The 12969-nt window shown below is 35.8% G+C and overlaps 1 protein-coding gene across 1 annotated transcript in view; it reads left to right on the top strand.

Moving 5' to 3' along the window:
- The window catches only part of Epha6 (EPH receptor A6), a 769688-nt gene that overhangs the window by 447806 nt on the left and 308913 nt on the right, over positions 1-12969 (top strand). The window contains exon 6 of the mRNA XM_051191720.1: positions 702-826. Coding sequence (XP_051047677.1) covers positions 702-826 — 125 coding nt within the window. The remainder of the gene's footprint in view (positions 1-701; positions 827-12969) is intronic.

The following is a 12969-nucleotide window of genomic DNA, read 5'->3' as shown; positions in this document are numbered from 1 at the left end:
GTCTTGCTTCTCAGTATTAGCACTATACTTCCACATACAGAATTGTATCTGAATAGAACACCATACTCTGGTCAACAAAATCATTACTAAAATATGACCTGAATATAAAGACAACATTTAATTCAATTATCCTTTACATCATCCTTTCTCAACTATGGTGGATGGATTTTGACATCTATGGCCTTTCCTTATGACTTCTTAAATTCAACTGTGACCTTTTAAAGTCACTTAAAATAGCTTTTCTGTGAAATCATGTCACAAAATTAACACTCGGGATTTTGGTGCTGTGTTTCCTTTACTCAAACCTCTTGAGAAGAAAAGCTTCCACAAGCTCTTGTAATCACAGTTTGTTTCCTAAGGTAGTTAACAGATTATATGAAACATGGGAGACAAGCATGTTAAAAACCCAAACCAAACCTACATTGATGAATAACAGCCTCCTTGACAGAGCCAGAGGCAAATGAGCTCTGGCTTTCATCTTGGAATAGTTGAGTATTTCCTATGTTCCTAAATGGTGCTCCTCAGCCTTTGAATTGCTTATTGACCTGAGTGCAAGATACTCCAAGCCAGATTTATTAATTTGACATTGGCAATTGGTGTTCTCTACTCAAAATATTGCATTTGCTTTGGAAGAATGATAGAATATATTCAGAGACTGAAAATTATCTTTACTAATCAATCATTTTCTCCTTTCCTTACAGCACCTTCTCTGATAGGGATGGTGAGGAAGGACTGGGCATCCCAGAACAGCCTTGCTCTATCATGGCAAGCACCTGCTTTCTCCAATGGAGCAGTCCTGGACTATGAGATCAAGTACTACGAGAAAGTAGGTCTTATTTAGCACTTGCTAAAACAGAATTTACACACACACATGCATATGCATTCATATTATATATCGTTATGTAGTTTAGGTGAAAAATCTGTTTCTCTTTGGCCTAACTCCATCATCACTGCATCTTTGACTCCTCTCTAACATCCCATTGTGCTCATAATTTCTTCATTGGTTTATCTTGTTTTATGCCACATTAAAGTAGAAAGTACCAGATGCTCATGTTTTTCAGGGCCTACTCCGGGGAGGTTTATAATATAGCAATAACCAATAACGTCTTCAACTTTTAGTTTCATTGTTCTAACATTGTCTATAATGCTGTCAAAAAGGAACCGCAAGACTGAATTCCTATGATATAAAAGAACGGACAGTACAGAGACATGAGTTTAATGTCAAAATCCATCCACCATAGTTGAGAAAGGATGATGTAAAGGATAATTGAATTAAATGTTGTCTTTATATTCAGGTCAACTGTTTTATTTTGTAAAAACATAGTGAGACAAAACTCTACTTAAAAAATCAATCCAATTTCTACTTTGTTACTTTGGATTATTCTCCTTTATTATAGTTTCCCAAATCATAAACATCCTTTACTTATTAAATTCATAATTCTTTGTGCTTTCCCCTTTCCCAATTATTTATTATTATGACATTTTGGCATATATATTACATGGTCATTTCTGATATATAATTATAATACTTTGAAAGTATTATTGAAGACAGAATTATTATTTTAGTTATGATAAAATGTCCATAGGTTATCCTGGGTTTACTATTGAAAAGTATATGACAGACTTCTAGAATTTATCAGGAACAAAGGGATGCTTAAACTTTCCTACTCAAAGTTTGCATTTTAAATGCTGAAATACCTGACCATAAATTTGCAGGAGAAAAGACATACCTAATTAATAGTGCACATCTTTGTTTAGGAGCTGCAATATAAAACTAAAAGACTACTTGATGGTTGCATCTTCAGCTCTTAATTAGTAACAGGAAGGAAAACAGTAGACATAGGTGATTCAAACAAGGTATAAAATGGACTTTTTCCCATGAATCCCAAGAAGAGACAAAGATTTCTGTCAGGGTTCCTCTAGGCTTTATATGCTTACCTTGTAGTCTTATCTCCCATGATAAGCATTTACTCTTCCTCAGTTAAAGAAAGTTCAATACAATAATTGGAGATGTAGACTTCAAAAGATAAAGGATTTCCCTGCACTGTATTTCCACCGGTGCTGTCCACTGGAATCCCAAAACAGTATATAATGGGCTATCATTTTCTTTGTCTGTGGGGGCAAACCATAAACACACTAAGACTTCCCTAAAGAAATATAGGGTAGAAGGAGAAATAGAACCTATTCTACTGCTAAGCAAATTTAATTTGAGTCAAGAGAAAGACATTTCATATCTATGGGCTAGTTTTGTAAATGTTACAGCCTGCAGCATGTGGTCAAACGTAAACATGTGTGTGTGTGTGTGTGTGTGTGTGTGAGAGAGAGAGAGAGAGAGAGAGAGAGAGAGAGAGAGAGAGAGAGAGAGAGAGAGAGAGAAAGTTCCAGTAGTAGAAACACTACCTGCCCAATACCTGCCCAAAATCAGGAAAAGAAAAACCACAGGATTGCTCATGTTATGGTCATTTTCCTTTACAGATTTTACGTTGGTTATAACCTGTAATATTTCCAAATAAACAAAAGGCATGATCAGTAAAAACAGAGGCACATGCATGTAATTAAAAATCTGAAAACCACTGATTATGAATACGGTAATTAACATGATATCTATATTGACTTTTAATGTGCCTTACTAAGTTTTACTTTGAAGTTGGAAAGGATAATCTTTTTTAAAGGTGTTTGTTTTACAAAATATTCTGTTGACCCAGAGATAATAGATTAAAATGCACTTGGAGCCAAAGATTTCTAAATTATATTATGATTATTATGATTATGTCTCTTATTATGTTTCAGGCTAGGGAAAAAAATAATACTTTTTTTTTACTTAAAAGTCATATTTACCAAAATGGAAATGAATGTACCAACTTTATGGTGTTTGTAGATATTAACTATTAGCAAACCTAAAGGTAAAAATGTAAATCAGTACTTAAAAAAACAATTAGGTAAGTCTTAGGAAAATATTCTTAGCCTATAGTACAATGCAGAATACCAAAATAAAATTATAGAAGAATGGCATAAACAAGTAGAATGTTATTCTTTCCATAGGTACAAACATGCAGGAATACCATCAAAGATGTTTAAATATCACAAACTTCCAAATAAACTCAAAATTAATGACAGTATTACATTTTTCTCAGTTATGACTTCACATGTTAAACTAACATTTTACATATCTACAACTACAATACAATTTTTTCCTCAGAAGAAAATAATTTTAGAAATAATAACTGAAAGGCTTACAGTAGAATTCCCTAAAATTATATTTTTTTCATTAGTAGTAGTTTAAATACTGTTTTGTAAACCCAAACACAATGAAGTACAATTATTCTCTCATATTTAGAATACTAGTATTCTAAATATTAAGTATTCCCCCGTATTTAGAGTACAAGTATTCCCCCATATATGTGCTCTTGTGTGCAGTTATGCATGTAAATGAGATAGAGAAGATGAATAGATATACAAGTCTGTTTCAGTTTTGGTGTTAATGAAATGAGAGAAAGACTTGGACAGATTGGACAGAGAAATTAAAAAGAGAAAGGATTGTAGTAAATAAGTATAGGTAGGAATAGACACATACATGGACCCTACGTATTTGTTATTAGTAATTATCTGATCAAAAATGTGATAAGGTAAAACTTTGTGTGCAAATGATTAAGGAGAATGGTTTCTAAGAGAACTGAGCATGATAGCAGGAGGTCTGTGGAGGCAGATGTCAATCAAATTCCTGATGACCAAGGCAATCTCTGGGTGTAAGTAAATTCTCATAGTGCATTCTCTGCAAACAAAGAAAATAGACATCCTTAGATAGTTCCAGTTTATCTTTAGTTAGAAATATGTGGAATCATAATGGTGGCTAGAAAAAATAATTAGAAACACTCTTAGTTCTCTTATAGTGACTACAGTTTAGATTTATACCTATGTTTAGATTTATAAAGAAAGAAAGACCTATAATAGATGATAAATAGATACATACATACATAGGGATAAATTGTAAATAGAAGATAGGAAGATGGATAGATAGAAAGAAAGAAATTGTAGTTATATATATCACTAAGTCGTTAAAACAAAATAGATGGGAAGAGCCAGAAAGTAAAGTTGATTTGGTTGATCTTTTGGAGCACATACCATTGAATAAAGTACTGAAGTGGTCAAAGAACTGTTGGAAAACACACCCACAGATCTTTTGTTAACATCGTGGTTCTCTTTGAGTTTTAGTACTAGTACCAATGTCTTGATTTTTTTATTATTATTTTTTCTTATTTTACATATTGATCCCAGTTCCTTCTCCCTCCCTCCCATGTCCCCTGACTCCCCTCCCATCCCATTTCCCTCCCCCCAACTCCACAGGGAGGGTAATGCCTTCCAGGAGAGATCATCAAAATCTGTCAAGTCATTTGGAGTAGGGCCTAGGCCCTCCCTCCTGCCTCTAGGCTAAGGGAGTATCCCAAATTCCTTTTGTGCAACAGGGGTACATCCTGGTTTGAGTGTAATAGGTCCCTTAGAGAGCTCAGGCCTTTTAACTGAAACCCAAGTTCATGGAGTCTAAGTCAGTCCAATTCTGGTTTCCCAGTGTCTTGACTTTTATACCAGACATTATCTTTCACTCAAAATTGTTGAGGATGTCTCTGATGCTTTTGTGGACCGCTTTCCCATATTAGATTACCACAACCAGCCGTGATTTGAAGGTTTGTGCCCAGTCTTATTGTATCTTGTTAGTCAATGCTGGTGGATATCTCTGGGAGACATGATCTTCTATTTTTTAAAAAGGGAAATAGAGAAGGATTTGATCTAGGTGAGAAAAAAAAGGAGTGGGAGGAATGGGAGGAAAGGAAATAATGTATGAGTAAAAAATAAGAGTTTAAAAAAAATAGTTGCTCTGCCTTGATGCCAATTAATTGCAGAAGCAATGTCTGCACAATTCTAGAAGGGATTTTGGACTATTCTGTTAAGTTCTGATTGTTTAACATACTTTCTTCTATAAATAAAAAAGAAGATAGTTTGCTTAGAAATCAAACAACACATGATTGTTATCAGCATTCTTTCTCACAGATTGTGACTTATCAAAAGGAAGCCTTGGCCTATGGATGCAAAGATTCAAGTGAATCTCAGAATTTAACTAAGTTTATTTCATGTATAGCCTTTGTTATATTTGTTGGTGTCAGAAACCAAAGCCTCTGATATATTGTTCAATAAATATATCATAGAACTACACCTCCATCCCCAGGCCTTAATCCTCTTGGTTCTCTGTTTGTTGTTGTTCACCTGTGAAATAAAGGTTGATAAAAGTAATCCCTTGAAGTTTGAGATATCTTTGCATTCAAAAAAATGAATTGAATGTGGTATGGTGGCAAATGCCTCTAACCCCAGCACATGGAAAGAGGTACACAGATACCAATGAGCTTGAGGCCAGGCTATCTACAAAATGAGTTACTGGACAACCAGAGCTGCTACACTGCTACACAGAGTAAAACCCTGGCTGGAAAACCAAAAAAAAAAAAAAAACAAAAACAAAAACAAAAAAAACCACTTGAGACTTGGCTATCAAAAAAGATAGATAGATAGATAGATAGATAGATAGATAGAGATAGAAACTGATAAACTGATAAATAATATAGATATTACTATCTCTTTCTGTGTGTGGTATGCACATGCATGCTTTTTTGTATGATGAGAATAAAATGCAGAAAAATAAATATATTTCTTTTTTGGTTGTAAATAGTGAATTAGTTATACTCCCCAAGCTTTTTTGTATTTTTGTAATCAAAAAGTATTTCATTTCCATTTAAGTCAAGTGAACACTGCCTTAATGAGAAAAGAAAATTATGAAGATTATCAAACTTCCATTTTTTAAATTTTCTTATTTATCTTCCATCCAGAATCAGGGTCTACTATGAGTTCCTGGTAATATTACCTTGATACTGTCTACTCCCATATCTCAGCCTTCACCAGAAAATGATGCAATATTTCAAGTCTATTTCATAGCAACCCAACAATTCTCTTATTAGACCATTTCATATTGCTATAGCAAATACTTGTGGCCAGGCAATACATACAGGCCAAAAAATTAACTTCTAGATATGAGAAAGTTTGAGAATAGTTCTCTGAAAGTAAAAAAGAAACACACTTGCGAAAGTCCTGGGCATCTAGCTGGCCCACAGTATCCTGAGGATGTTTGATGTCTCTTGTTTGATATAATTCTTTTCTTTATATTTACACCCTACTGCTGACACACGAGCTGGGCACTAGTGTTTTCACCTGCCTTTTGGGTCATTCTTCCATTATCTAGAAGTGAATCTCCTGCCATCATTCTATCCATAATAATCTCCAATTAGAAGGTCACCTGCTTAGTTTCATCTGCTGAAATGCTTTTCATTCTTTACTATATGACTGGGCTGAGAATCCTTCAATTCCTTAAATTCAGTTTCCCTTTTGATTGTAAATTCTACTTCTATATCATTTCTTTTTATGAATTTATGTATGAATATGTAGCAAAAAGAAATAAAAAACCCTAAAGCTTTATAGCTCGTATATTTCATGCACCAAATATTCACATTCATCTCTTCTTAAATTCTACTTTCTACATGCCACAGGCATGAACACAACTCATCCAAAGTTCTTGCTAGTTTATAATAAGAATGGCCTTTCCTTCAGTTTCCAATGTGTTCTTCCTCTTCTTTCTTCTGTTACTTTATCAAAATAGCTTTTCTGTCCATGTTACCACCACAATTCAGAGCACAACCACCTAGTAAATCACTCAGAACCTTCGAACCCTTCCTATCTTTTGCCTTTGTACATTCACTCAATATCCTTAATGTTCTATTTACCACAATATAGTTATTTTTTTCTCCTGTGTGTCCAATTTATTCCATCCTTTGGCCATCAAACAATTATTTCACTTATATTTCCATGTTTGAAGTATTCATCTGATGGGAGATGTCATTCTGTAAATATGTTTCTCTTATTGGTTAATGAATAAAGCACTGTTGGCCAATAGGAAAGCAAGATAGGTGGGACGAGGAGACTAAGAGGCAAGAGGAAGTAGTAGGAAGGAGATTCAAGATGGCAGACAGAGAGAGAAGATGCCAGCCGCTCTCTCTGGTAAGATGAGACCACATGGAAATACTTAGATTAATAGATATGGGTTAATAATTAATACAGATCTAGCCAATAAGAAATTAGTAACTGGTCATCAGCTCTATATCTAATACAGCGTCTCTGTATTATTTGGGGCTAGTGTGGTGGTGGGCCCAGGCCGGCAGGGAAATGGCTCATAATATAATGACGTCTTCAACATGGCTAATAAGAACTTCCACGTAAAACTTTAGAAAAGCTTAAGAAAGGGTTTTAGAAACAAAAGAACAGAGACAAGCAAGACTTCTTGGTAACAGCATTTTTCTGTGTTGGACTCTGTTTTGCTAGAGACAAGAAGAGATTTGCGCGGCTCCTTTAAGGGAGGATTCCTCAGCATAAGAGGCAAAAATCAAAAAAAAAAAAACCGCATGGCTTTTAAAGAACTCTGCTAACAACTGACTGGTGTGTACATGTATGATGAGAGCTGGCAATGACAGTGACCACATCTCCAAGCTGGCAGCATCATGCTGACTGGTAGCATAGACCAAGGCAGTGAGCACAGCTCTCAGTCCTGGCAGTAAAAGTACCCACTGCCATCTTGGATAAACCATGGCTAATACAGCTGTGGCTTTCATTTTAGCATTGTTGTTGTTTACCAGATAAAAGAGTCATGGCCACAAAAAGATAAAGATTTTCAGTAAAGACAGATTCAGATTAATAAAAACCTCTAAAGGTTTACAGTGTGTTTTAAAATATATGTAGGCTTGGGAGAGGAAAAACAGGATATGATGCTTTAAAAAAAATAATAATAAGACAGAGTAGCTGGAAGTGGTGGCACCCGCCTTTAATTCCAGCCCTTGGGAGACAGAGGCAAGCAGATCTCTGTTATTTCAAAGTAAACCTGGTAAACAGAGTTAATTCCAGGACAGATAAAAGTTACACAGAGAAACCTTGTCTCAAAACAATGAAAAAATATAAATAATAAATAAATAAATAAATAAATAAGCCACGTAAAGATGAAAAGCACAGAGAGAATCTGGATACTGTATGGTATTGTATTGTATTTTTTAGCATTTGACTGCAAAGGAAATAACAACTGTTAAAAGAAATGCTTCTGGATTAATTCAATTTATATATTTTTTAAAATGTTTTGACTTCAAAATTTAAGTGGTGGCTTTGACTTCAAAATATTCTGGTGGCAGAAAAACAACTGACCAACATTATTATATCTAATACAGTGTCTCTGTGTGTTAATTGGGGCTGGCTCAGTGGTGGGACCAGACTGGAGGCAGAAAAACTACTCCTAATTTTCATATATATATTTATGGGCCTCTGATCCTGCTGCTCCTGTCTCCTGTACCCATCGAGAGGACCCTTGGAGCTCTGATACACCCCCACCCATCCCCACAGCGAGCCTGCCCCCCCCCCACCCTGTGCCTTACTCAACCCACGGTCCTGCCACTCTGGATGAGCACTGGGACAGAGGGTGGAGTCAACAGTCCACCCTACTTTGGAGACTTCTCAGAGCAACTCTGAACAAAGGAGACCTGACTATCCACACAGGACAACCTGTAATTTCCAACTACTTGGTCTCTGACCCCGCCTCCAGTCCTCTGCTGGGGTCCCGGGCCCCTCCCAGATATCCGCCTATCTCTGCAGGACCACTGTGAGTACCTGCTGGCACCTTCTACTGGATCCTCAAACTTGACCCCATCCCTGGGTCCCTGTCTGCAGAGAAACCTCCTAGCTTGGACCACACAGAGCTGCAGATATTGAATCTCAGACCAACATTAAGCTCACCAGGGAACTACCATATAGAGAGGGGGAGACCCCACCAACACCTACTGGAAGAAGCTATGGGAAGAAGGCAATACAAGAAAACACCTAACAACAGAAAGACAAGCATGACACCACCAGAATCTAAGGAATCTACACCAACTAGAATGGAACACAACAACAAAGCAGAGGAAGCAGAAGGGAATGACTTAAAAATTACCATCATAAAAATAATAGATGTCCCCAAAGAAGATGAGAGAAAATCCCTTAAAGAAATTGAGGAAAAAACAAACAAAGAAGTGGAAGAAATGAACAAATTCCTTAAGGAAAGTAAAGAAATCCAAGAAAAAACAATTAAGCAGGTGAAGGAAACAGTTCAAGACTTGAAAGCTGAAATAGAGAAAATAAAGGCAACACAAACTGGGCAAAAAAATCGGCAACTACAAACACAAGCATAACCAACAGAATTCAAGAGATGGAAGAGAGAATCTCAGGCACAGAAGATAAACTAGAAGAAATAGATTCATCGACCAAAGAAAATCATAAATCCAACAAATCCTTAACACAAAACATCCAGGAAATGTGGGACACCATGAAGTGGCCAAAACTAAGAATAATAGGCATAGACGAAGGTGAGGAAGCCCAGCTCAAAGGTGCCAAAAACATATTCAACAAAATCATCAAGGAAAACTTTCCAATTCTGAAAAAGGACATGCCCATGAAAGTACAAGAAGCATACCCAACACTAAATAGGTGGGACCAAAGAAAAAAGACCCCTCGACATATAATAATCAAAATACCTAGCATACAGAATAAAGAAAAAATATTAAGAGCAGCGAAGGAAATAGGACAGGTAACATATAAAGGCAGACCTATCAGAATTACACCTGACATCTCAACGGAAATTCTCAAGGCCAGAAGGTCCTGGATAGATGTTCTAAAAGTATTAAGAGAACACGGATGCCAGCCTAGGCTACGATATCCAGCAAAGCTCTCAATCACTATTGATGGAGAAAACAAGATATTTAATGACAAAACCAGATTTTCCCAATACGTATCTACAAATCCAGCCATACAGAAAGTAATGGAAGGAAAACTCCAACCCAAGGAAGGTAACTAAACCCACTAAAATGTAGGCAACAGATAATCCAACTACACCAGAAACCAAGGGTAAAGTAGAACTAATATATTCACAATACCACTGCCAACAACAAACCTAAATCAAATAAGCATCAACAATCAATGGTCCTTACTCACCCTCAACATTAATGGTCTTAACTCACCTATAAAATGACACAGGCTAACAGAATGGATACGAAGACAGAATCCATCCTTCTGCTGCATACAAGAAACACATCTAAGCTTCAAAGATAGACATTACCTCAGGGTAAAGGGTTGGGAAAAGATTTTCCAATCAAATGGAAATAAGAAGCAAGCAGGCATAGCTATCCTAATATCTAACAAGTTAGACTTCAAACCAAAATTATTCAAAAGAGATGAAGACGGTTATTTCATATTCATCACAGGAGAAATCCATCAACACAAAGTCTCAGTTCTGAACATCTGTGCCCCTAATACAAAGTCACCCACATTCGTAAAAGAAACACTACTAAAACTCAAAACTCATATAAAACCTCACACACTTATAGTGGGAGACTTCAATACACAACTCTCAACACTAGACGGGACCACAAATCAGAAACTCAATAAAGAAACAAAAGAATTAACAGAAGTTATGTCTCAACTGGGGTTAACAGACATCTATAAAACATTCCATCCAAAGACAAAAGAATATACCTTCTTCTCTGCTCCACATGGAACCTTCTCTAAAATCGACCACATACTATGTGACATAACAAACCTCAACAGATAAAAGAGAATAGGAATAGTCCCCTGTATCTTATCAGACCACCATGCTTTAAAATTGGAATTCAACAACAACACAAATAGCAGAAAACCTGCAAACTCATGGAAACTGAACAATGTGAAAGTGTACCACTCCTGGGTCAAAGAAGAAATAAAGAAATTAAGGACTTTCTAATATTCAACGAGAATGAGGACACAACATACCCGAACTTATGGGACACCTTGAAAGCAGTGCTAAGAGGGAAGTTCATTGCACTAAGTGCCCATATGAAGAAAACAGAGGATAGTCATATAAGAGAATTAACAGTGCAACTGAAAGCCTTAGAACAGAGAGAAGCGAATTCACCCCGTAGGAGTAGACACCAGGAAATAATCAACTTGAGGGCTGAAATCAACAAAATAGAAACCAGGAAAACAATACAAAAAACAATCCAACGAAGAGTTGGTTTTCTGAGAAAATCAACAAGATAGACAAACCTTTATCCAAATTAACGAAAAAGCAGAGAGAGAACATGCAAATTAACAAAATCAGAAATGAAAAGGGGAACATAATAACGGACACAGAGGAAATCCAATTTTCAGGTCATACTTTGAAAATCTGTATTCCACAAAAATTGAAAATTCAAAGGAAATGGACAATTTCTGGATAACTATCACTAAAATTAAATCAAGAACAGATACATATATATATATTCATATATATATATATATTTCTAATTGCCTGTCAATAGCTCTAAGATGGTATTTGAATGTCACAGCTTCCAGAGTAAGGATATGCAATGATTGAAGAATGGAAGAGAAAAAACGGAATGGCGCATTGAACATACCTTTTTGTCATAGCACTATTGTTTTGGGTAGTTTATTATGTTAAATTAGTACCCACACCAGGGATAAATTACACTCTGCAAGAAGTGCCTTTCTGTTAATGTGCCTCCAATATTACTACATGGCAAACATTAAACCATAGCATGTGTTTATTGTCTTTCCTTATCACTTTGCCTGTTTTGCTCACATTAGCCCTCACATAAAATCTTCCACCCATCATTCCACACATATCTGTTTCACTCTATACTCTGTATTTTCTCTCTTTTTCTGCTTTTTTTGATTCTTTCTTACATAAGTGTTCTTGATTCTCATAGTGCACACTTAGGCTTTTACTATCCAATACCATAAATATATGGTTTATGCACAACTAGAATATGTTTTGTAAAGTTTTGGAGACAGAAGCCCAGGATTTGCAGATTAGTGTACTATGGAGACTTGCTCTCTGCTTCATCCTTTCCCCTTGTCTTCTCACATAGAGGGACAAGGTAACTCATTGGGGTCATTTTAATAAGGACATGAGTGTCATTTATGACACTGCATAACCTAACTATTTCCCCTAGAAATGACATCCTATTACCAGCTCTTTGAGGTTACTATTTCAATATATAAACAGTCGCATGCTTTAAAATCAGTACCTATCAAAAATAGCCTTAATTATTTATACATTTATCTGTTGCTCTTATATAATTTTTGAAATTTTAGAACATATGATTCACAGCCCTCAACTTGAATCAGTGACTGACAGTGTTTTCTTCACATTGCAGCTGAATTGAATTGAGAAAATTTTTTGTTTTTGTTTTTTTGCTTAGAAATCATTTACTAGATATTGGCAAAACATTCAACCACTGGAAAATTGCATCTAGCAATTAAAAAATGAAAGAGAATTTGTGTGTGTGTGTGTGAGAGAGAGAGAAAGAGATTCAATAGCATCCTGCTTTTGTATGTTCATAAGCAAGACTCGTAATCAAATGTCCACATGCAGCGAAGCAATCCCATTGGTATTGAAAATGAAAGTATATGAGGGAAATGATTTCTCTTCATTATTGTTATATCCCCACAGCAGAGACAAACATGTGGACAATAGTTAGTAGACATTAACTGACAATCAGTTAGATATCAGGTACTCTGAAGTGTTTGGGTGTATTTAATAATTAATCATATCAGCAACCCCTTGAAGTAAATATATTACTTTTATCATTTAATAAAACAAAAAAAATGAAAAATAACATCATCATATCCTGCAGGTGGCTGCTATGATTGGTCAGGTTCTCCTGCATCACAATAGACTGTCGGAAAATTCAGGCTTTTGCTGATGCTGATTTTGTAGCTTCCCTGAGGCCAAAGGCTGATTACTCTCTGTTGCCCTTTTGATTCCACAAAAATGGCAGCAATAAAGAATGCTGGTGTCACCAGGGTGTTATATAGTTCCACTAA

This window comes from Phodopus roborovskii, unplaced genomic scaffold (assembly GCF_943737965.1).
Source record: "Phodopus roborovskii unplaced genomic scaffold, PHOROB, whole genome shotgun sequence".
NCBI lineage: Eukaryota > Metazoa > Chordata > Mammalia > Rodentia > Cricetidae > Phodopus > Phodopus roborovskii.
This window is presented reverse-complemented; position numbering and strand designations above follow the sequence as displayed.